Genomic DNA, 23,576 nt, shown 5'->3' on the forward strand with positions numbered 1-23,576 from the left:
TGTTTATTACTAATTTTTTGTTGGTTTTGTTTTTTAATACATACCGTTATAGACGTTAATATGTCTCTTGAGATCTTTAGCGCTGCGTACACGGGAAGAGGTTCGGTGATTCTCATGGAGATTACATTCCTCACCACGTGTGTGTATATTCTCGCGGTCTTTACGAGACACGATGGACCAGTTGCTCCGACACTGAAGTCCTAACGCGAGTACTCGGTGTTCCCGACTGGCACTGCGCGTCCAAGGGCAACGTGCCTGCTGATTACCCCCACTACTTCCGCTACTCCCTACTCCTAGCGCGTCTCGTTAGCTTCTTATCCCCACCACCTTCCACTCCCAAGCTTTCCTTCCCCCTCCTCTTTACTACTCGGCAACGTCCGCCGGAGTCTCAGACGTGCCGGAGATGGCGGTGACTGACGATGGGGAGTTTTATTTCTCTTACATTCTTCTTCTTCCTCTTCTTTTTCTTTTCTTTTTTTTTTCTCTCCTTCTTTCTCTCACGAATATAAAATACTTCACGTACGGATTATGTCTTTCGTCGGTTTCACTAATTATCAATGATTTCTTCAAAACAGGCGAATCGAAATTAGTCGTCATATTTATTTTAATTTCGAAAGAGGCTCATACCTTCCGAATAAATTCTCTTTGCTAGTTTTATTTTGAACGATAGCTCTTTTAACTTGGGTGATTATGACGGCGCCTTCAGACGAGCGAGCTCACTTATTAATGGATTAAAACTGTCAATTATATTCAATCGAGGCTCGTTAAGCTACAACATGAGATATCGTCTTTCTCACAGACGATGCCAACGATCTGAATGAGAGTTCCTTGAAAAAAAAAAAGAAAAGAAAGAAAAAGAAAATGCGTAGAAATTAGAAAGAAATATAAACACACACGCTTACACGCATATATAAAATATACGTACGTTTCACATTACTTATACAAAAGCAATTAACAAATGTAAATATGATGATATAAACAATCAATTTAGATATATGTATTTATACATATTTCTACTTGTACGTTCACATATTGTTTATATAAGAACGATTTAAATTTCTTTAATGGCTTGTTGTTAATTATTTATATATATATATGTGTATAATTTAAGAGATTTATCGTATAAAATTATTCGTTACTCTACCTCTAACTATTATAATTACTATACAATTTTATATTTCATTCCAGCATAAAATTTCTCCTTCCATATTTTGCTTATGTGAAAACTAAATTATGAAAAGTTCTGCTATTCAAATAGAATCATTCGACCCTTTTGCAGGTATAAACCTAGAAGAGACAACAACCGGATTGGCCAGTTAAGAAGGAAACCGACGAATTTCTATGAAAAGAATAAATGCAGTCGTGGTTTGAATAGTATCAAGGTCGTTATATTATAAGTTTACCTTGAGAATTAGAAAAAATTTTCTTTTTCATTTTTACCTATACATATATATTTTTCTATTGGTTTTTACATTCTAACAATTTTTTTTTTTTAATGTTGTTATTATTCGTCGATGGGGATTAACGAATGAAAAAATATATTCTAATGGAGGAATTCTTAGCTTAGAATTGCTAATGTCAATCTAGTTTTAATACGATCACGTAATATTTCTTCGCATTAATAATATCCGTACGATAAAGGTCACCCGAAGAGACTTCTCTATGCGTGGAATAATTTCTATGGAATTTCTTCATTACATTCTACCAAACGGTATGCTTCTCTCAAATGGAAGGGAATGCAATATGGCTCCTTCTCTGGTATTCTATTATTAAGACATTTTTGTTGGACTCTCTCAACATTTTTCCGATTCTTCTAATAAAAAAGATATGTGAATGATCTTTTTTTTTCTTCTCTATTCTTTCTTTTCTCTCTTTCTATATATATATATATATATATGAATTCCATTTAATGTTAAATAACGAGAATATTTATTTTGAAATGACGCATAATTAACACGTTTAATATGTATATAAACGTAATAAGTAACATTAACATTTTATGAGCATTAAATACGATGTGATATCGTAAATTATAAGTCTTATGTTATCACGCATATTAAACTTCTAATTGATTATGCTACGACGTTGAAAACGGTAATTATAAACAAATAAAAAAAAAAAAAAAGAAGAAGAAAAAGAAATGAAAAGAAGATTTCTAGTTATTGAAATTAAACTTGATCTGTCGATTAAAAACACGATTATAAATTAGCATATCAATTAGAAAGAGCGAATAAACAAAGTATATATATATATATTTACAACGCTTGAGAAAAAATATATACGTTTACCTTATATATTCAATTCTCGTAATTATTTTTTAATCACATTGTATTTATTAATTAATAAGTAATTGAAAATCGATATTGCGATTAATCTAACCTAGTAGAAATGTTATTTATGTAATCTGATCGAGAAGAAGCAATCAGAGACACAGTTTACAGATCGTACAAATAATATATTCGTTAAATAATATCTATATATAGCACTACATATTTTAATAAAATAATTTTACACTAGTTATATGCAATATATCGTCGATTATATTATCGGTTATGTTGTAATAAAATCTTTCGTTTAAATCTAGTGATAGAATTTAAAGAAAACCGATGACGTCACGATTGACCGTCCAAGTTCGTTGATCGCTCGGCAGATAGCGCGGTGATCGCGCGGAGCGTGCGCACCATGACAAATCCGCGCCAAAACTTCGATGTAAGAAAAGTGGAAACGATGGAATCGTCAGTACGATTTCACCCATCAAAAACGAAACTGGTTGTAAATACTATATCGAAGTATAGCTTAAATCACTTTGAACTGATCGTCGTAAAAAGGAAAGCAACAAAAAAGTCATAGCAAAATTTCTAAGATATTAGTTTAATAAAACAACGTTATCGGCCATGTTATTTTTGAATTTATTATTGTTACTTGTACCAACGATTTTAAATATCGTCGTGGTTTTATCCGTGCATCAAACTCATTCCGTTAACGTAAATGATAATTTAAACGACGTGCACACGATTCCTTTAGGATCCGAGGCTACTTTTCATTGGAGGTATAACAGTAAAATAATTTTTTATCTTTACTATGGACACGTTTTTTAGTTAAATTCGAATCGTCGACGGTAGTAACAATATGATATTTTATTGTATAGATTCTTGTTCTTTGATTTTACGTGGAAAAATTTAATCGAGTTCTTTTTTAGAGTGGATTTAATGAGCAAATTGGTGAAGGTAGAGATTCATTATACCGGTGATCAAAATACATGGTTCGCTGTTGGTTTTTCGGATTATGGAGAATTTAAACTTGCTGATTATTGTATATTATGGATTGATTGGCATCAACAAACTCAATTACAGGTGTATATATATATATATTTTTTTTCTAAATTATTTCTATAATTACGAAATTATTATCAAAAATGATTAGGATGCTTGGTCGGACGTAGAAGGAAAACTAATTGTCGATAAGCAACAAAATTGTGAAAATTTCGCATGGAAAAGAAGAGGCAATCTGACCAAATTTACATTCACAAGAAAATTCGATACTTGCGATGAACACGATTATATTATCGAGGTAAAATTTTAATTATTAATTATGTTTAACATATTTAGAAAAAAAGAAGGAAAATTAAATCGCGAAACGATTTGAAATATTTTTTTATAAATAGAGAGGCACAACCCATATCGTATGGCTAAAGGGTCGAGGTCCATTAACTTCCTTAGCAGGATTGAAAATAAATGATTCTAAAAGTTCTGGCATGGCTAGAACAGAATTGCTTCGAGTTACTCACAAAAAACCTAAATTTCCTTCTAACGCCTGGCAATACGACGTTACTGTGAAAGGTGTAAAAGTACCGAACAACGAGACGACATATTGGTGCCGAGTATTTAAATTACCTTCTCCTTTAAAACAAAAGTAAATTCATTTTAATTAATTTCACAAATTAATAATTCAATAACAAATTGAAATTTGTTAAATTTCAAATCGTTTTCATTTATTCAATAGACATCACATTTTACAATTTGGTCCAGTAATTCAAACGGGTAACGAACATTTAGTTCATCATATTGAAGTCTTTCATTGTGCTGGTCCAGTTGATTTAGAAGTTCCAATTTACGAAGGACCTTGCGATAGTAACGATCGACCAGAAAAAACTCAGGTATTACGACCGAACAAATGATACAATTACATTAATTATTCGATATATCAGAGAAATAAAATATTGTCAATTCGTAATAAGATATGTAAGAAAGTACTGGCAGCTTGGGCTATGGGAGCAGATGCCTTTGTATATCCAGAAGAAGCTGGTTTGCCTATCGGTGGTAAAGATTTTAATCAACACGTCATGTTAGAAGTTCATTACAATAATCCTGAACTCCAAGCTGGTAAGACAGATTCTTCAGGGATTCGTTTTATTTTCACGAAAAGTTTGAGGAAATACGATGCTGGGGTGATCGAATTGGGATTAGAATATACAGATAAAATGGCTATACCACCCCAACAGGTAAAGCAGATAATTCATTTTTTTTTTTTTTTTTAGGAATAAAACAATCAATTATAATTGATTATTAATTTGTGAAATAAAAATGATTTATTATAGGAATCATTCATTTTATCTGGCCATTGTATAACAGAATGTACCGGAGTTGGTTTATCTCAAAGTGGAATATATGTATTTGGTTCTCAATTACATACACATTTAACTGGTACCAAAGTGGTAACTCGTCATTTCAGAGATGGAAAAGAATTACCTCTTTTGAATTATGATAATCATTATTCTACACATTTCCAAGAAATCAGATTACTTCCTAAACCCGTTAAGATTCTACCCGTAAGTAATGATCGTTTGTTCGTTTTCTATTACTATTATTGGTACTATTGATATATCTTGTATCGTTAACAGGGTGATTCTTTGATAACAACTTGTACGTATAATACTATGCAAAGAGATAATATTACTTTGGGTGGTTTTGCCATATCCGATGAAATGTGTGTTAATTATATACATTATTATCCTAATACACGTTTAGAGGTAAATTTGTAATTGAATTTTACATTACAAGGTAATCTTAGAATAAGAAAATTTATTAAAATATAATTTCTACCAGGTATGTAAAAGTGCTATTAGCGATGATGCACTGAGAACATATTTTCGTTATATGAGAGAATGGGAAAATCAAAATACGAGTATAGAAAAGGGAATATCAGATAATTATAAAAGTATCGAATGGACTAAAATTCGCGTTGAAGCTCTTCATGATGTTTATCAGGCTGCTCCTTTAGGTCTCTATCTTTTTTTATTTATTTATTTATTTTTTTTTTATAATACATTCATATAATACTTTCTTAATGAATCCTCAGTTCGCAAGTATGTTAATCATAATCTTGTATTTTAAGGAATGCAATGCAATGGATCTGATGGATCTCGATTACCTGGTTTGTGGGATAACATAGCCACAACTCCTATCAGATTACCTTTACCACCACCTGCTAGAGATTGCTTTGATTTCTCATTTAGAACAGATGCTATGGATTCGATGTAATCTACTTTAACTTAAGTGCAGTATTCTTAGTATAATAAGTAGTGATAATAAATTATTTCAGTTCTATGTGAGAGAAAATAAATCAAATATTTAATCGAAAAATAAATATTATAAATTGTTTCACTACTCATTATTAACCAAGGGCAATATATATATTTTTTTTTTTTTTGTTAACATGAATACTTTTTTGCATTTCTCTTTTTTCTTTCATTTTTAAAATAAAAATCTATTACTTTATTTAATTCATCTACTTACATTTCGAATAGAAACTTATATATCTAAAAGATCATTAAATATATGCAACAAACGAATGACTGGAATTAAACTAAATGATTTCATGATAACCAATCTATAAATCTTTTTTCTCGAATATAATAACTGATATATATCATAGAAAAGAAAAATAAAACAATTAATAAATCAATCTATTAATTAATTATTCTTAACAGGAAGATTACGTTGATTGAAATATTATCGTTTATATACGTATAATACATAAAGAAAATGTTTTCAATATACAAAACTGTTGTATCTTTATTCTTTATTTTCATTTCTTCAGTAAACTTTGATAAATGAGGATGTGTATACGAGTAGTACAAGCATTCGTGTGAAATAAATTCTTTGATCTAAATACAAAAAGACTCTCTTGAATCTATTTAATAATAATAAAAATGAATAGTAATTATATCGGTAAAAAAGTTTATATAGGCTTCCATAAGTTTGCAAGCATTTTTTCAAGTTTTTGTTAATATTTCTTTTTTTTTTTTCTTTTTTTTTTGGCAGTACATCGTCAATGCTAGTTTAACCGAACTTTATAGCAAATACTGTGATCGTCGGAATCATTTATCATTTACCATAGAATAATAACATAATAATAACATAATAATAATAATAATAATAATAATAATAATAATAATAATATTAATAATAATAATAGCAGAAACTCGTCTTTACATTTCATATGAATGTACAAAAAAGGACTTAGCCTTAGACTACAATATAAAAATTAAAAGTATCCTGTATTTACTATATAATACATTGGGCGCGGGTTATGCATACATACATACATTATTCACACGCACACGCACACGCACATACACACACGTACAAATTTCATACATACGATAGTTGCCACCGTATACAAGCATAAACGTCCATTCATGAAAGTATCTTCATTTCTTCAGTATCTTTCTTTCTTTCTTTCTTTCTTTATCTTTATTTTACTTCTTTGTTTTTGTTTTGTTCACTTACTCTTATAACGAACGCCTTTTTTACTTTTTCTTCTTATTGAACTCTAGCAAAACTTATCATTTTTGTCGACGTTCAATATAAAGCTCATAAAGATACTTTAGCATTCCTAGCAATTTGCTGGTATTTGTCAGATATTTATTTGTACTGCCAAATGCATCGTTTTATTTCTTTTTTTATTTATTTATTTATTTTTCTTTCTTTCTTTCATTCTTTCCTTCTTTCTTTCTTCCTTCTTTTTTTCTTTTCCTTCCCTCTCTTAACTAGTATTGGAATCTTTCTCTTTGGCATCGCATTAAACTGCATTTTGACTTTAAACGATATATACGTACAGATCGTTAGATATTATAAACAAATTATATATTATAAACAAAACATATGTGTTACAATAAAACAACATTGAAGTTTCTTGATCCATAAGGTCACATATATATATATAGAGAAAAAGAAAAAAAATAATAATTGATAACGTAAAATAAAGGAAGTATTTGTCAAATTAACTTGTATGAAGTACAACGAATGCCTGAAACATTTGATGCATCAAACTAAAAACTATTATTATTAATTACACACGAGTTGACACCTGTATATTACAATGTTCCCCCTCCGATATACATGTTGCAACACAATATTTAAAACGTGTCAAGTCTAAGTTAGTCGACAAGTACTATCGAATAATAGCAATAGCTTTCTTTTGTGTTCGGCAGTACAGTTACAAAATAAAAGGCTCAATGTATGCAGATAAGTCCAATCACAATTGAATAATGAAAGATTTCTTTCTTGAGTTTTACAATGAATAATCATTCATTGTCAAAATAAAAAAGAGATCCTCTCCTATATATCTGTTTTTTCTTTTCTCTCTCTTTTTTTTTTTTCTTTTTAATTAGAATGCGATTCCTTTGAGAAAGTTCAGCATTGAGCTCAAAAATAAAAATGAATAATAAAATGCATTTAATATGAATTGTATTATATATATATATTATATGTATATGAATATATATATATATATGTGTATATGTAGAGGAACATAGGTTCCTGAAGGTTCACGTCTGCTGCAAAAAAACGTCTTAGGAACGTGGAGTGAGTTTTTGAGTATACTGATAGAGTTATACATACACTGTGTGGACATTATTATTGCATAAATATAAAGAGAACCGTGTATAAGAAAATTTAGATTATCTGCTAGGAACACACGCTGTTTACGAAAATGTTATGTCCTTAATTTCTAAAGCGCGCACACGGATGATGCATTTGACCAGACTTCTTTGCATCTCTCTCGTAGGAAATTTTCGTTAGAAATGGATAGAATTCAATCACGTGGACGATCGTCACTGGAACCTCATATGTTTGAATACAATGTCAAGTAAAAAATATATTATGGACTTTTTTTTTTGTTTGGAGTAAAAACATATCAATGCTTTTTTTTCAACTCCGATAGTGTCCACTCTGCTAACAATACTTGTATGGGTTACGGTGGAAGCACGTACATATACATACATACATACATACATCCACCAGGAATTTATTTAACAAGGAGCGTTTTGCGATAAAATTGTTTAAGTTCGTAATTAAGCTTACTTTTTTTTTTGTTTGTTTCTCTTCTCTTTGTTTTTTGTTTTGTTTTGTTTTGTTTTGTACACTTGAGACGTTCGTTTTGTCGACAAACGGTTATTATAAGATTTTTTTTTTTTTATGGAACTTTCTCGTGTTGAACACAGAATATTATTGTTGTATTATTATTATTATTGTTGTTGTTGTTGTTGTTGTTAGCACACATAGGAAACTTAATTAAGAATGCATGGATTTTATCGTGAACTCCCCTTGTAAGCATTGCCTACTGCTTATATATTTCGACTCTCGATGTCTACATCAGCGTTGCAAGATAATACATCGCGTGACTAATAAAATACGTTAGAAAACATCGTTAGATTTATCATTTTAAAGCCATTTCTCTGCCATTGTTTTCTCATTATATTAGTATAATTTAATTCACTTTCAATCGTGAATACAAATATTTTGAATTATTCTCAGGCAGCGTTATGGTGTTTCACCGATAATAAACTCTCGACTAGAGTGATTGATTGTTTTGTTGCATATGCATTTGTAAAAAACAATAGAGTATACCAGCTTGTGCCATAACGTCTACAGTACCTGCAGCCAAAGGGTCTCGACTTTTAGAATCGGACCGAGAATTTGTACCTGGGCGTAAAAGCGTTGGCCCGAAAACTGTTGCTAAATTGTGCAACGACATTTTGTTTTGTGCTTCGTGTTTGTTAACACGAATTAAATGAGCAAGTAGAAAATCGATAACAGCTTTATTTACGGACGGTAATCCTTCATATACTCGTCGTAAAGCCGCACCCCTTGATAGTTCTCCAGTTTGGAAAGCTTCCAAAAATGCTGGATAAAGGGCGTCTGTAAATAATGCCTCAGGCATCTCACGTAAATACAATTTCAGAACGCCCGTTACGGAATGAACATCAACCTGTATATGTATATGTATATGTATATATATATATATATATGTATGTATATATTGACATATAAAACAATAAGAAAAAATATTTTCTATATGTTATGATAAATTTTTTAATAACGATACAAACCTCTTTGAGAAGCTGCTCTGCTTCGTACGAATTACTTTCAAATGATTTACGAAGTTTTGTTAAATCAGATGCTGATCCAGATACTCGATATAATCCTACTTCTCCAACACCTCTTCTTTCCACCTCTCGTACGCACGCAGTTATAATGAATGGAACATCACGTTTTTCTCGTCTATCAAAAAAAAAAATTAATTGATTTATATGTTCAAAGAACGATATGATTTTTTATAATTGTCAAACGTACTTGCAAACTTGTTGTATTCGAGCACCAAATAAGCCTTGAGGTTTAGCCGATGGCACTCGCCTCAATGTTACTTCACTGGGAACAAATCGAAGAGCTACATCTAATGTTGCTGGACCCAAACTCAAGGATCTTTCAACTTGATCGGATTGCAACCATGACCTACTTAATCTTTGAATACATTTGCCTCTTAATACTGATCGTGTCCCACATTCTTCATAAAGTAAAATTCTAACATTTTGACTACCTTCTAATTCGACCACAAAAGTCTCACCTTCAATATAAGAAAAATATGTCATGATTTATTAATATTATAAACATGACTTATAGTTTTTTTTTTTTGCTTACCCCAAGTTGGAGCCTGACTCCTTATAACTCGACTTTTAGCTCGTTTAAAGTAATGTCCATAACTATCCACTTCTACGATGATATACAGATCTCCTATTCTATCTAATCCTGGTGGTGTTAAACCAAGCAAAGTTAGATGCAAATCCCCAAGTAATAAACTCTCATCACGTCCAGATCTTAATAAGTAACTACCCATGTCTGTTTGTAAATATGTTCGACAAGCTGTAACCCATGCTTGCAATTCATACATCGTCAAAGGTAGAGGTCCTGGTGGTTGACCACCCTATAATTAAAAAATTTATATATTATTTTTGTGTTCTAATAGTCTATATTGTATTAACATTTCAGAAAGGTTTAAATATATATACTTGTTGCAATGCTTCCACTGCTTCGATCCATTGAGACCGTTCAAACTCACTGGACAGAAAGAAAGTATATGCATTTTGCACTCGATGTTGATTTTTATGTGCTACACGCATTACTAGATTTGGTGATGCTAATACCAATTGTGCTTCAAGTTCTGCTAGTTTCTTTCGATTTTTTTCGGAACCTCTACCACCAAGTCTAATTCTTTTTTCATCATTTCGTTCTTCCCACAAAATTTGATCTCTCACAGTACAAGCTTGAGATCTATAAAAATTATTATTAAAAGATTTGAAAACATTGGTAATATAATAAGATTACAATTAATTGTTCGTTATTACATACCTCAAAGCAACTACATTAGCTGGACTAGTCTCTCGTGGCTCAACACCATCTTCGGTAACAACAGCTTCTGCAACTGGCACGTACCACTTCAACTCAAACGTAAATTTATCTCTACCTGAAGCTTTATATTTCGCACAAGCAATAACATCGTTAAATAAAAAGAGATGTCTCAATTTCCTATGACCATCAGAGAGTTCAACAACAAACGAATTTTTCACTAATCTTCTTTGTGCTCTGTCATGACTCTGTAAAAACAAACAAATTTTTAATACATCATGGATATATGCATATATATATACTTACAAAAATGTGTAATATATAAATATTAAAGTCCTTACTGGGAACATCGACTTTGTTTGAATAATATTAAATTCATCAAGAAAATTCCTAGTCATAGCAAGTGCTTCTGAGAGTGGCGCATGATCAGCATGATTCATTGGTGTATGCTTAAGAAGATCCTACAATCGATCGAAGACAAATTATCAATATGATATTACAGATAAGATAAACTCTTCATGGATATATTAATCGGATATATAAAACATGATACAACTAAAATCTTGATAGAAATCTGCCTTATCAATTTTTTTTAAATAAAATAAAAGAATAAAGAAGAAAGAAAAAAAGAAAAAAGACGAAAGAAAGAAAGAAAGAAAGAAAGAAAGAAAGAAAGAAAGAAAGAAAGAAAGAAAGAATGGTATTATCTATAATACAAAATTCATTTAATTTTTTATAGAATTATAAATATGCACATACATGTAGCACTAATGCATTTTTTTGAACACGAGCTACAGGTTTATGTAGAAGATCTTCAAGTGATAAACCTGGACCTTTAGGAAATCCTCTAAGTCGTATGTCTCTTGTAATTTCTCCAAATTGAGTCGAATGAGCAGAGCATCTACGAACGGTGTCAGTAGCACGAGCATAATTATGTAAAAATGCTCCATATAAACCTATATTGCTGGCCATAATCTGTAATTAAATTATAAATAGTATAAGTATATAATTACCAAGGATAACTTTCTTATTATATTTTTTAAACATACCTTAAATTGTTCCCCTATTGTAGTTTTAAAATCCCACTTTTCTGTTTTTTTTCTAAGTTCATCTAGGAAGTTTTGATGTAGTTTATGTAATTCAGGGATTTTATAAAACATAGTACCAAATTCTTCTTCCGAAATAACTGGTTGAGACGTAGTTAACGTTGCTCTGATAGCTTTCATATACTATAATTTGAATATGATATTAATAGATATATTGTTTTAATTAAAAAAATTTTTAAACATGGATTACTTACTTGCAACATAACATTTAAACATTCTACATATACCGCTTCACTTTCTACCACAGAATTTACAATACACTTAACCATAGATGTTCTATCATCTTCTCTATCTTTATTTTTTTCCTGTCTGCGTGGTGTAGTAGGTGTAGGTGATTCCAAACTGCCTTCACTTAAACTTAATGGTTCAGCGTCGCTACTTCCAGTTTCGTTATCTGTACTAAGCGCACGTAATAAAATGGGTGGTGCTGGACTTGCACCCTCTTCGTCTTCGCTATCCATCGCTGCTCTATGTCTGAAAAATACATAAAAGTAACACGTTATATATCTTCGATCGTACGTATTTCACATTATAAAATAATAATGAACTTACTGTATAAAATAATCTATGTTGACGTAGTTACTCTGATTGCCTGGAGATTCCGGAAGCGATGGTGGTCTACGTGGAGGTGCTCTGCTGGCATTATTATTACCTACAGGTGGAACACGCGCGTCAATATACACATATTCTCCTGTCTGATCCAAAGCTACCGAATCATAATATGGTTCTTCTTCGGATGCCTCTGCATCTCCATCTTCTCCATCCTCATTAAGAGCTTTCTCAGATTCTACTTTATTTGAAGTTATGTCAATGGAATATAATAAATATATAATTTTGTAACATTACAAATATTACCTTTTTCATCTTCCTCTTTAAAAGAAGCATCGGCTTTTTCTTTTTTCGAACTTCCGGTAACTTCTATTACAGTGACATAATTACTTGGCACATCAGGATCACTATTTCTTCTGGTTTCAGGCACTTTTTCAGGACTTCTAGGTATCTCACTCTTGGGTCTTTTATTAGTTCCAAGCGTAGAGCTCAATTCGGAAACACATTTATCCTGAAATTTGCTAATGTCTTCTCGTACTGGAAGAGGTGGCGGAGAAGTATCTGTATTCTGACAATGTCCAGAGTTTGCAGATTCGCTATTTTCAGAAGAATGTTTTCCACTTTTAAGTTCCGTGGAATTCTGCTTATTGTCAAGCAGCGTAGCATTGGTACTATTAGCCAACTGTTTGTGTCTTTCAACATCCGCCAATAATCGTTCTAAATACTCGACATAGAACTCTTCTTTCTCAAGTTCCTCTCTCAAGGCTGTTACCTAAAAATAAACATAATTACAATCTACATCTAATAGATTAGAACTATTCCACTCGAGGTAACAATTCTCCTTATCAAAAGTAAACACATCACATGCGTGAGATATCATTATTGTCAACAGACGTAAGATTTCACTTACCTTTTGCTTGTGTTTGACTAAATTCGCCCTGACATCTTCCTCCCAAGCAGCCGGTAAAGCGCTATCCGGGAATCTCTGTACCCAGACGCGCTGAAAATCTCCAAAAACACTCATCGTTTGACTTCGTCACTCCTCGTTGAAGACGACGATGACGACGACGAGGACGAGGAGAAAGAAGAGAAGAAGGAGAAGGAAAATAACAACAACTCAGGACGCTGTGTACATCTCACGGGCGCGGCGATCGTGACTCGTCTCTCCTCTGAATTTCGTACGATCGTAGATCGTCTTATCGATACGACAGATATGATGATGATAATGATGATACACTAGGATGTACGAAGAACGCGAGACACGCGGCATAAGTCATCGACAAACGTCTAACGATTATCACTTTAATTACTTCTCGATACTCTTTAATATCGCATTGAAAAATCAACCTTTCAAGCATCGTAGAGCCGCTGTCATCTTGTCGACATCGCTCGACGTCTCCACCCCGCGTAGGTCACAATCCGATCCCCGTGCCCTCTCCTAACATTTTCACGCCTCCGCCATATTCTCTTCGACGTAATTCTAGCCCCCGTAGATATTCATTCATTCATTCAGGGACGACGAACGTACCGAATCAAATTGGGATTTCCCTTGGTCACGGTAGGAGGGCCTTTTTACTCCCTGGAATATCCGCTCGTTACAGATATTACGTGTTCTTCCAACCCTATCTCCCACTCTCTCTCTCTCTCCCACTCTCTGTCTCTCTCTCTCTCTCTCTCTCGCTCGCTCGCTCGCTCGCTCTCTCTCTCTCTCTCTCTCTCTCTCTCGCTCTATGAACAATCTCTCCTCAATTTTTCATCCGTTTAATAAATGCTCTCTTGCTCTAATAACACCGAAATGAAAAACTTATAATTATGTTCGAACGTGTTCTAATGATTTTTATGACCTAATAAACGAAAGCGATTATTAAGAAAAGAACTAATGTTTGTTATGTTATTCCTTTTTTTCTCTCTCTCTCTCTCTTTTCTTTTCTTTTTCTTTTTTTCCTCTTTCTTTTTCTTTTTCTTTTTCTTTTTTTTTTTTGGGAGGAAAAAGGGGGAAAGTGATAATTTCATGCGTGAAAAGTAACAATTTTACTGATGATACGAATTATTGTTTATGACAACTATATTACATGCAACAGAGAGAAGAATTTAATTGTTGAAATTAATCGTACATTTTTGAATATGTCGGAAATATTTATTAAATAATAGGTTATGTTAAAAGTGCGTGTGTATAACTCTCGATGAATTTTCGAGATATATATGTATACGTGTAATTCAATACCTTCGTATTATTTAATTATCTCGCAGGAATTGCCGAATCATCATTGAAATATTTCTTTCATAAGAACGCATAGGAAATTATTCGAATATTCGTTATTAATGGTTGAACATTGGCGTATTTCTTTAGTCACGCTCAACCGAATGAAAAATTGAAAAAATTTTTATATAAAAAATATAAGAACAATTATTATAACATAATTTTCGCATGGATTATGAATAATTATGATATACGATACATCTGATTTTGAATAATTCCGGCAATTTATCGGTGTTCATAGCGCCGCGTATCGTTAATGTTGATTACTACGAAAATATGGCGGTTTCTTCGAAAAGATGATGAGAAATTAATTTATAATAATTATGAAAATTTTGTAATTTTATAAGAAATCTTAAATGATACATTCTTACAATTTTGTTATGTTTAGAAAAGAAAAATTAAGTTCGATAATCGTTTAATGATTTTGAAAAAGGAAATCGTGCGACATTCATTTTTGTAACATGCTGTACCACTCTAGCAGTTGTCGCTCTGCAACAGCGCAACTATTTTGAGGTTATGTACGATCTATAATAATTAGAATTTTAGAGAAATTTTAACATTTTTTCACAAATGTCATCGTTAAATGAAAAATCAGATCATTCACTTTTTATAGAATTATCGAAGTACTTAAAAAATAATTCTAAGAGTGGTATCACTACCTGTCTGGCACGACTCAAATCTGATTCCAAATGCTATAGACAATTTGTTAAAGATGGAGGTCTTAATATTTTAATCAAATTATTACGCTCTCAGGATTTAAAAATTTTAAATATGACACTAAGTATATTAGCAAACGCATGCATGATTTCCGATACAAGAGAGGAGGTAATTTCAATCCATGTTAAATAGTGGTAAATTTTCACTTAACAATATTTTATTTTTATTTATTTGCTTTTTCTATTATAACAGGTTAAAGGGACTAAAATAGGATACTATGTACTTTACATAATACAAAATTTTAAATTGGACAATTCTCTTCACTGTCGTGCTTGTAGATTGATTGGTAATTTATGCGAATGCGGGTGGCATGCTAGATCTTTGTACGAAGCTGGATCTGTACATGCACTTGCTAAATTATTACAATCAAAGGCAAATATGCAAACATACCTAATGGTAGTCAGAGCAATAAGGTAAATTATCATAATAGTTTTCATCGTAATATTATTATTGTATTTTATCAAGATCTTATATATATCATTTTTTATAGAAATATTTGGAGCATGCACGAAGGTTGTAGAGAAGACATGTTGGAAACAGGGATCATAAAGAATATTACAGGTTTATTAGTCATAGCTAACGAAAAAGCTATTGTAAATACAAAATATTCAGAATTAGTAGAAGTATGTTTAAAAGCCATGTGTGCTTTTCTTATCAGTCTCGATCCTCGCTGTGGAGAACAAATGCAAGGAGAGAAAGATTTGGAGGGATACAAGTGCATTGTTGACAACTGTAGTACAAATAATAAAATGGCAATTAAATGTCTTTGTAATCTTAGCCAAATAGCAGAATGTCGTCCTATTCTGGGATGTTCTGGAGCAATAGAAATTTTAATATCTTTAATCAGTAAACATTCAAAATTGTCCAAAGAAATACTACTGAGTCTGTGTTTGTTTTGTCGAGAAGCAGTCAATCGTGCAAAAATCAGAGATAATGCTGGTTTAGAACTCATGCTTACACTTTTGAGAAAGAATGATATTGAAAAATATCATCCTATGTTATTACATGCTCTTGCACAATTTATATATGACGATCCAAGTATTTCAATAATGATTAAAAATGGATTATTAGATGTGCTAATTATGAAATTAAAAAAAATGGTGGAAAATGTATTGGAAAACAGAAAAGAGCAAGAGATATCTAAAAAACGAAAGAATGATTCACCCTTAGATAAGAAAACGGATTCAAAGTATTATAAATCAATGATAGGACGGTTAGTGTTATCATTTATTTTTACAAATTTATTTTTTTATTGATTACTATGTTCGTGTCATTATTCCTTAAAATATTTACAAAAAAAAAAAAAAATAAATATATAACTTTCAGATTCAGTGTAGATTATCCTAGAGATGATTGGAGTCCATGTAGTTCTACGAGTGTATTCTCTTCTCCTCCGAGTACACCACCATTACCATTTTATGATTCTGCAGAAACAGACGAAAATGCAGAAGATAACTATAGTCCTGTTTGTAGTGACACAGAATGGGGAGAATATGAAGAAGGTATATTAATTATGAGTTTTCTTTGAAAGTATATTATAACGATTAAAGTAAAAATAAGAATCATAACATAAAACATTCTCATACATAGAACCTCAAGAAGAAGTAGAATCTTTGAAAAGCTGTAAGTCATTATCAATCGAAGAGGATGAATCTCGTGATTCAGGAACATTTCATAAGATTACTTCCTCTGAATATACAAGTGCATGGACCTTAGCATTATTAAGCAGATTGAGTCACTTTACTGAACCTATAGAGAGATTAGCTGATCCAATAACAATTGAACCATTATCTGAATATATTCGGTATGCAAAAAATCCTAGGGCTTCTAGAATACTTACCAGAATAGTAAGGTAAATAAAAACTGTATAATTCGTATAATTCACATCTAGTATTACTATGTAATTGACGTTTAATATTAATTGATAAACAAGGTAATAATAGATAAATGATTATTTTAGGAATAGCGCCTATTTAATTCCGTTATTGAAGCAAGGTTTTGTCTTCGAAGCACAAACTTTATATGGCTCAGAATATTATACTCGACATCTATGTGCTTTAGCCGAAACTGGCGGTGCTATTGGAGACCTTACATCAATATTATTACGTGGTGAAGAATCTCATAAATCAATGGTCGCTGTATCTATACCTTTTATAATCAAGTCTAAATTTATTTTGAAATCGTTATTAAATAATCATGGCGGTTTACAATTAATATTAAATATACTAAACGATAGAGAACATGCACTGATTGAGAATGCTGTCTGGTCGATTTGCCAATTGGCAAATACATTGCAAATTCGCCCTGAGGTTATCGATAAGGGCCTAATACCAGACACTGTTACAACTGATTATCCAAAATTTTATGAAAGTCTTCCAAAGCCATCAGTAGTTACGTTTGAATTAGATGATGGTACAACGGTCGATGCATGTAGACAAACTTTATGTCAAAAATCAGATGTTTTTTGTGCAATGCTTGAAGGAAATTTTTCTGAATCTGGAAAGAGGCGTGTTAAATTAAGAAATACATCGAAGGAAGGACTAAACATACTACTTTTGGCTGCTAATGGTGCTGCTTTTGAAAACAGGACTATTGAATCACTTTTAGATGCTGCCTTATTAGCAGATAAATTTCTTATGTCTGATATTTCAGATATTTTAACAGAAAGTTCAATAGCTATGCTTAGCTATGAAAATTTCAGTCGAGCATGGAATTGGGCAAGAAATAATTCTTGTTACGAACTTAAAACTTGCTGCGTTAAGAGTTTTCTCTCGGCAAAAATGTCAAAGACTGAAAGAATCCAAGCATTTCGTGAATTTTCTAATAATAGTAGCTTTCCTGAATTTTTAGATGAAATAAAGGAAATTATTAATAGTGGTTTGTGCCAACGCTGATTTAATTAATAATAATTAAGCATAATTGTGATATGATATAGATATATTAATCGTATATATATATATATATATATATATATATATATATATATATTATATATTATATATATATATTATATATATATATATTATACATATATATATATATATATATATAATTATTGTTCTGTATAATATAATATATAATATAATAATTTTAAATTTGAATAAACTTACCATGCACATTATTTAATAATCGTGCGCAGAAAAAAGATAACCGAGGTCATAATGTTAAATGCCTCATCATGTATGATACAATTGTGTACACAACAGAATGGAGAAGGAGGAAATTAGTTATCAATTTAAATTCTTACAATAAGAGAAAGAAGGCTGTAAGTTACAGAAAAATTGTGAGAGTAAAAAAGAAATTATAAGAGAAATCCAATTTTTTTACATTCCTTGGTATATTTAAGAATTTAACATATAATACATTTACTAAATTTACTAAATCGCACACATTTTTATAACTTGCAGCATTCTTATTACTTAAATAATAATTTAATTTCTGAATTGTATATACAAATAATACGAGGTTGTAAAAAATTATTTTGTCTCTTTTTAACCGTCTGGTTAATAAAACAATGTAATTAAATATACTAAAATGTAAAAAGTTACCAGAAATGTATAAATCTTCATATATGATTCGCTGATATTATTTTGAGCTTTTCTGCTATCTTTCCGTAAAATTTCTCTGTATTAATTTAAGCTTTATCGGTTTAGACGGTACAGAGATCAAGTGCAATATCAATTTCACTTCATCTTTATTCATGCATTTTATCTTAAAAGTACGAACAAGCTGAAAATAGATAATACCCATTATTAATATTTAATAAAATAAGAAAATTTTTGATCTAATATTTTCTCAAATTATTTCTCAATATTACCTCAGCTAAAACAAGAGATATTTGAATTTCTGCGAGTTTTCGACCGACACAACTTCTTGCGCCTAAAGCGAATGGTATATTAGCATGAGGATGAATTACATCCTGATAATTACCATTTTCCGTTCGGATCCATCGTTCTGGATAAAATTCGTTCGGTCGTGGAAAATTCGTAGGATCTCTGCTACTCGAATACAATGACAATAAAAGTAATTCCTACATAAAGTACACATCATTAATTATTATAAACGTAACACAAATAATTATAAAATAAAACAAATAAGAAAAAAAACTTTTATGTACCCCTTTAGGCACGAAATATCCACCGATGACATTATCCTCTGGTAAATATCTCGTGATAAACGGAGCTATTGGATAGAGCCTAAGTGTTTCTTTAATGACTCCTTTTATCAATGAATCACGTAAGATTTCTTTCGACGAAAGATTTTTAATAGATTCAAACAATTTCTCTTGCAATTCTGGATCACTACCGAGTAAAAATAACATCCACTGAGTTGAGAAAGCCGTCTTAAAATAAAACCAAAATGAAATTGATTAAACACGTTAACATGTATTTTAAACAATATAAAATCAATCGAATTTTTAGATTATTTGTAATAACGAAGAAAAATACCGTATCGCCAGCAGCTATAATAAAATCAGTTACTATCCTAACAAGATCATCGTCCCGAATTCCTTCATCCATCATCGTCTGCAGTAGACCATCACCTCCAAGGCGAACCATTTCCGGTACCAACGTTCGAACGATACTTAACGCCGAATCAGCAGACTCAACGAATCTATTCCAAGAAGGTAATCTCAAGGTTTTCGCTAATTTTGCCGGTAACATTGATAATTCAGCGGTATATTCGAATATCTTATGCAATGTTCTAGCCAAATTCTCTGAATCTCGTGATATTTTTGCTTTATGACGATGCCACGCAGATCCCATTAAAGTCGCCAACATCGCTATTATATATATATATATATATCTTCTTTTTATAAAGTAACAGTAATAAGAAGAAGTAATATAATCATTATAATATAATTATAAATATATTCACCTTCGATCGACCATTGATAAAGTTGAGTTTCCAATTGGGATAAAATATCATCATTACTGAGTTGACTCATCCATTTTTCTACTAGTCCCTCAGCAGCTTTTTGACATGGACCAACAAACATGTCGGTTGGATCTGACAACAGCATCACCTTGTTTAATATTCGTCGAAATTGTAACCATTCTTCTCCGTTCCTACAAAACAATATTATCAATCTAATTACTAGATCATTTAATTATATTCTATGTGAATTATATGAAGTTATATGAACGTATCAATATTATTATATTATTTATATGATATACATAGTATAATTTATCGATATTATTATAATATGAAATCATATTAGTTTCTATTATGAAAAAGTATATATATATGTATATATCCTAGATTTTTATATTATTATAAATTAATATAATTATTATATATATTTATTTAATGAAATTATTATGTTTTACTATGAAAAAAATGCACATACATGAAAAGCAATCCTCGTTGTAAAGATCGTAACTCATTATAGAGAACCCATGGTTCAGGAAGAAAATGTTTAGGCGTTGGTCCTTCGAGTCTGAAAATCCTTCGATATTCCTGAGGTGAATTAATAAAAATTGCCATTATCGGACCGATACGTTCTCTATAAATTGGTCCTAATTCTTTGTGTCTACGATCGACGTATTCATGAAGCGTCTTAGCGCCACCGGTAGTTAAAAATTCAAAGATGGTTCCAAATACCGGAAATCCTTTTGGTCTCGGTGGTTCCCGTAAAGTAACGTTCGTCGTTGTAGTAGCCGAAGTTACGTATTTTCTGTCGTGAGATTCTCCAGAACAAGATATATTCAACTTTTTTTTATTCTCCTCGTATCTCTCATGAACGTTACAATTAACGAGAACTTTTTTTCTCGATATTGAAACCGTATTAAACAAAGATGGACGAGATCTTTTCAAACTCGACCATAAGGTACGCATTCTCGACAATAAATATGTTCTTTCTACAAAAGAAAAGAAGAAAGAAGAAAAGATAAAGATGCGTGTGTGTATATATATATATACACATATATATGCAATATTTAGAGAGAGAGGGAGAGAGAGAGAGAGAGAGAGAGAAAGAGAGTTACAATACGATAGTTAATGAACGATTAGAATAATTTTTGTCTCAGATAAACTCGTGAATACTTTCGAAGACTTGTGTAACTTCGTCGTGCGAAATTAGAAACGACGATCAAATTCAAACGATCATGTTTTTAACGACGATCACGTTTTCTGACTCTCCTATTTCAATCTTCTTTTTCTTCCTCCTCCTTCTCTTCTTCTTCTTCTTTTAATTTAGTTTCAATACGATTACATACACACGATCGAACGTATCCAATTAATTTCAATTCGATCAATTCAATCAATTAATTCAATTAATTTAAATTACAGAGACAATAATAATTGTTGTTGTTGTTCGTATCTACGTGTGTGCGTGTAAATTTCTTTTTCTCTCTCGTCCTTTCCTCTCCTTTTTCTTTCTTTTTTTCCTTTCGTATAAACTTCAATTATATTAAACGGAATCGGAACACAGTGCGTAACCGCGCGCGTTAGAAGCTCGCGGCTGAATGTCGAGACCGGAAATCGGACCGGAAAGCGGCGTCAAGCCGACAACCAATCAGAACTTCTCTTCTTTGGTTCGCGCCTCGAGATCGAATACCGTTGTTGAACTATGCCGTTATCTAGAAGCCCGTTTACTTTATCCTCAACCCCCTTCCACTATCTTCTTCTTCTTCTTCTTCTTCTTCTTCCTCTTCTTCTTCTTCTTATTCATAGACGGAAGAACAACGAAGAATTCTTCTTCTTCTTCTTATTCGATCGACAAACTCTCTTTCTCAACTTTTCTTCTACAAGTTTATAACACCCGTTCAGACCGCAATTTTATGTTTTCTCTTTGGCTAACAGGACGCTTTACCTCGAACATTTAATGTCGACGATGATGACGACGAAAAGAACAAGAAGAAGAAGAAGAAGAAGAAGAAGAAGAAGAAGAAGAAGAAGAAGAAGAAGAAGAAGAACAACGACGACGACGACGACGACGACGTCGACGTCGACATCGTTATCGTCGATCGAACGACTCCACCCGTCTCCTTTCTTATCGTTCACGCGTCGTTGAACGTCCTGCACATTTATGTTCTTTTTTTTTCTTCTCTTTCTCTCTCTCTTTCTTTCTCTTTCTTTCTTTCTTTCTTTCTCTCTCTCTCTCTCTCTCTCTCTCTCTCGTTCGTATTTAAATATAAACGTCGTAACTTTTTCGAAGAGATACCTACTCTCTCTCTCTCTCTCTCTCTCTTTCTCTCTATACGCTGTTTTTCGTTATCGCGAGAAGAAATATCGTTAGTATCTAATCTACGTTGAAAAATCTTTCATATTTCTCCCGCCAATTTATTACTATACTTCTTTCACAGTTTTGTCCGATTAAATATCGTTTAACGAGCTATCACTAATCTATCGATAAATGTTCACCAACTATGTCCGTTCTTTCAAACACGTTTTACTAAGATTCTCGATGTGTATGTATGTATGTATGTATGTATGTGTGTATGTGTGTGGGTGTATATACATGTATATGCGTAGGATACTTTCTCATGCTCGGTTTGTCGCTAACTCGAGAACCCGACGACCGAGACTGCTTGGAGTTTAACAGTTTCGAACATTTTTAAATCTCCTTGCGAGTCTCTTCAAACTCCGAGAGTGGGGATCGTTTATGTTAAGTTTTAAGTATAGAAACTTTCGTTATATTCTAACGATAAATATTCTATGATTTATTCGATTAGTTTTTGTTTGATTTTTCACACAAATTTGTCCTCCGTCTTCTCTTCGTATTCTACTTTCTGTTTTTCTTTTGGAGGAAGTTTGAAACTCGCGGTAAATAATGTCTATATATAATATATGTGTGTGTGTGTGATGATGACGATGATGATGAAGATGATGATACTATAGATAAGAAGGGTGAAGAAATCTACTTTTAAAGTCTGATAGGATTCACAGACTTTGAACGGTACACGATAATATCCTCTATAAATAATGCAATAGACGTACCAATCGATCTGGAATATCTATTTCTCGTATTAATGCGATACTCGAACGATATTTTGGTGAGATTAAAAATCGACTACCAATGAAATAACATTGAACTCTGTGATTCAACGTTACTAATAAATACTCTACTTTCTTTTTTGGTTTCTTTTTTTTTTTTCTTTTCTTGTAATTATCTAATTAAATAAAACAAAATATATGTGTTGTGTCAGATAATTTTATCTATTTAGCGATAAATAGACGACAGTGCATAAAAATAAAAGAAACTTTTTTTTTTTTTTTTTTTTTTTTTTTAATTACGTTATTAATATACAT

The 23,576-nt window shown here is 31.6% G+C and overlaps 4 protein-coding genes across 5 annotated transcripts; 2 read left to right on the top strand and 2 right to left on the bottom strand.

Moving 5' to 3' along the window:
• Positions 1-2,744: 2,744 nt before the first annotated feature.
• Positions 2,745-5,636, top strand: LOC127072188 (tyramine beta-hydroxylase). Its single transcript, XM_051012432.1, has 10 exons — positions 2,745-3,049; positions 3,200-3,353; positions 3,424-3,570; positions 3,665-3,912; positions 4,003-4,156; positions 4,238-4,501; positions 4,598-4,828; positions 4,901-5,029; positions 5,106-5,280; positions 5,395-5,636. Exons 1-10 carry the CDS (start codon positions 2,895-2,897, stop codon positions 5,538-5,540), a joined length of 1,803 nt encoding a protein of 600 aa, XP_050868389.1. The 5' UTR covers positions 2,745-2,894; the 3' UTR covers positions 5,541-5,636.
• Positions 5,637-6,064: 428 nt separating this feature from the next.
• Positions 6,065-13,979, bottom strand: LOC127072185 (active breakpoint cluster region-related protein). Of its 2 annotated transcripts, none has more exons than XM_051012430.1 (13): positions 13,254-13,979; positions 12,650-13,115; positions 12,347-12,581; positions 11,989-12,268; positions 11,738-11,917; positions 11,448-11,663; positions 11,030-11,149; positions 10,692-10,936; positions 10,352-10,613; positions 9,984-10,266; positions 9,639-9,909; positions 9,395-9,566; positions 6,065-9,273 (listed from the first exon to the last, which is right to left on the bottom strand). In XM_051012430.1, the coding sequence occupies exons 1-13, from the start codon at positions 13,365-13,367 to the stop codon at positions 8,857-8,859; spliced, it is 3,261 nt and encodes a 1,086-aa protein (XP_050868387.1). In that variant the 5' UTR covers positions 13,368-13,979; the 3' UTR covers positions 6,065-8,856. The 2 variants fall into 2 exon arrangements, with proteins under 2 accessions (XP_050868387.1, XP_050868386.1); XM_051012429.1 differs by having other exon boundaries at positions 12,347-12,584.
• Positions 13,980-15,046: 1,067 nt separating this feature from the next.
• Positions 15,047-18,255, top strand: LOC127072186 (armadillo repeat-containing protein 5). Its single transcript, XM_051012431.1, has 6 exons — positions 15,047-15,428; positions 15,513-15,733; positions 15,811-16,533; positions 16,647-16,822; positions 16,911-17,172; positions 17,281-18,255. Exons 1-6 carry the CDS (start codon positions 15,174-15,176, stop codon positions 18,212-18,214), a joined length of 2,571 nt encoding a protein of 856 aa, XP_050868388.1. The 5' UTR covers positions 15,047-15,173; the 3' UTR covers positions 18,215-18,255.
• A 131-nt stretch (positions 18,256-18,386) lies between these two features.
• Positions 18,387-21,184, bottom strand: LOC127072189 (cytochrome P450 315a1, mitochondrial). Its single transcript, XM_051012433.1, has 6 exons — positions 20,674-21,184; positions 20,199-20,389; positions 19,769-20,103; positions 19,438-19,662; positions 19,138-19,350; positions 18,387-19,049 (listed from the first exon to the last, which is right to left on the bottom strand). Exons 1-6 carry the CDS (start codon positions 21,159-21,161, stop codon positions 18,924-18,926), a joined length of 1,578 nt encoding a protein of 525 aa, XP_050868390.1. The 5' UTR covers positions 21,162-21,184; the 3' UTR covers positions 18,387-18,923.
• Between the last annotated feature and the right edge of the window lie 2,392 nt (positions 21,185-23,576).

This window comes from Vespula vulgaris, chromosome 24 (genome assembly GCF_905475345.1).
Source record: "Vespula vulgaris chromosome 24, iyVesVulg1.1, whole genome shotgun sequence".
Taxonomy (NCBI): Eukaryota; Metazoa; Arthropoda; class Insecta; order Hymenoptera; family Vespidae; genus Vespula; species Vespula vulgaris.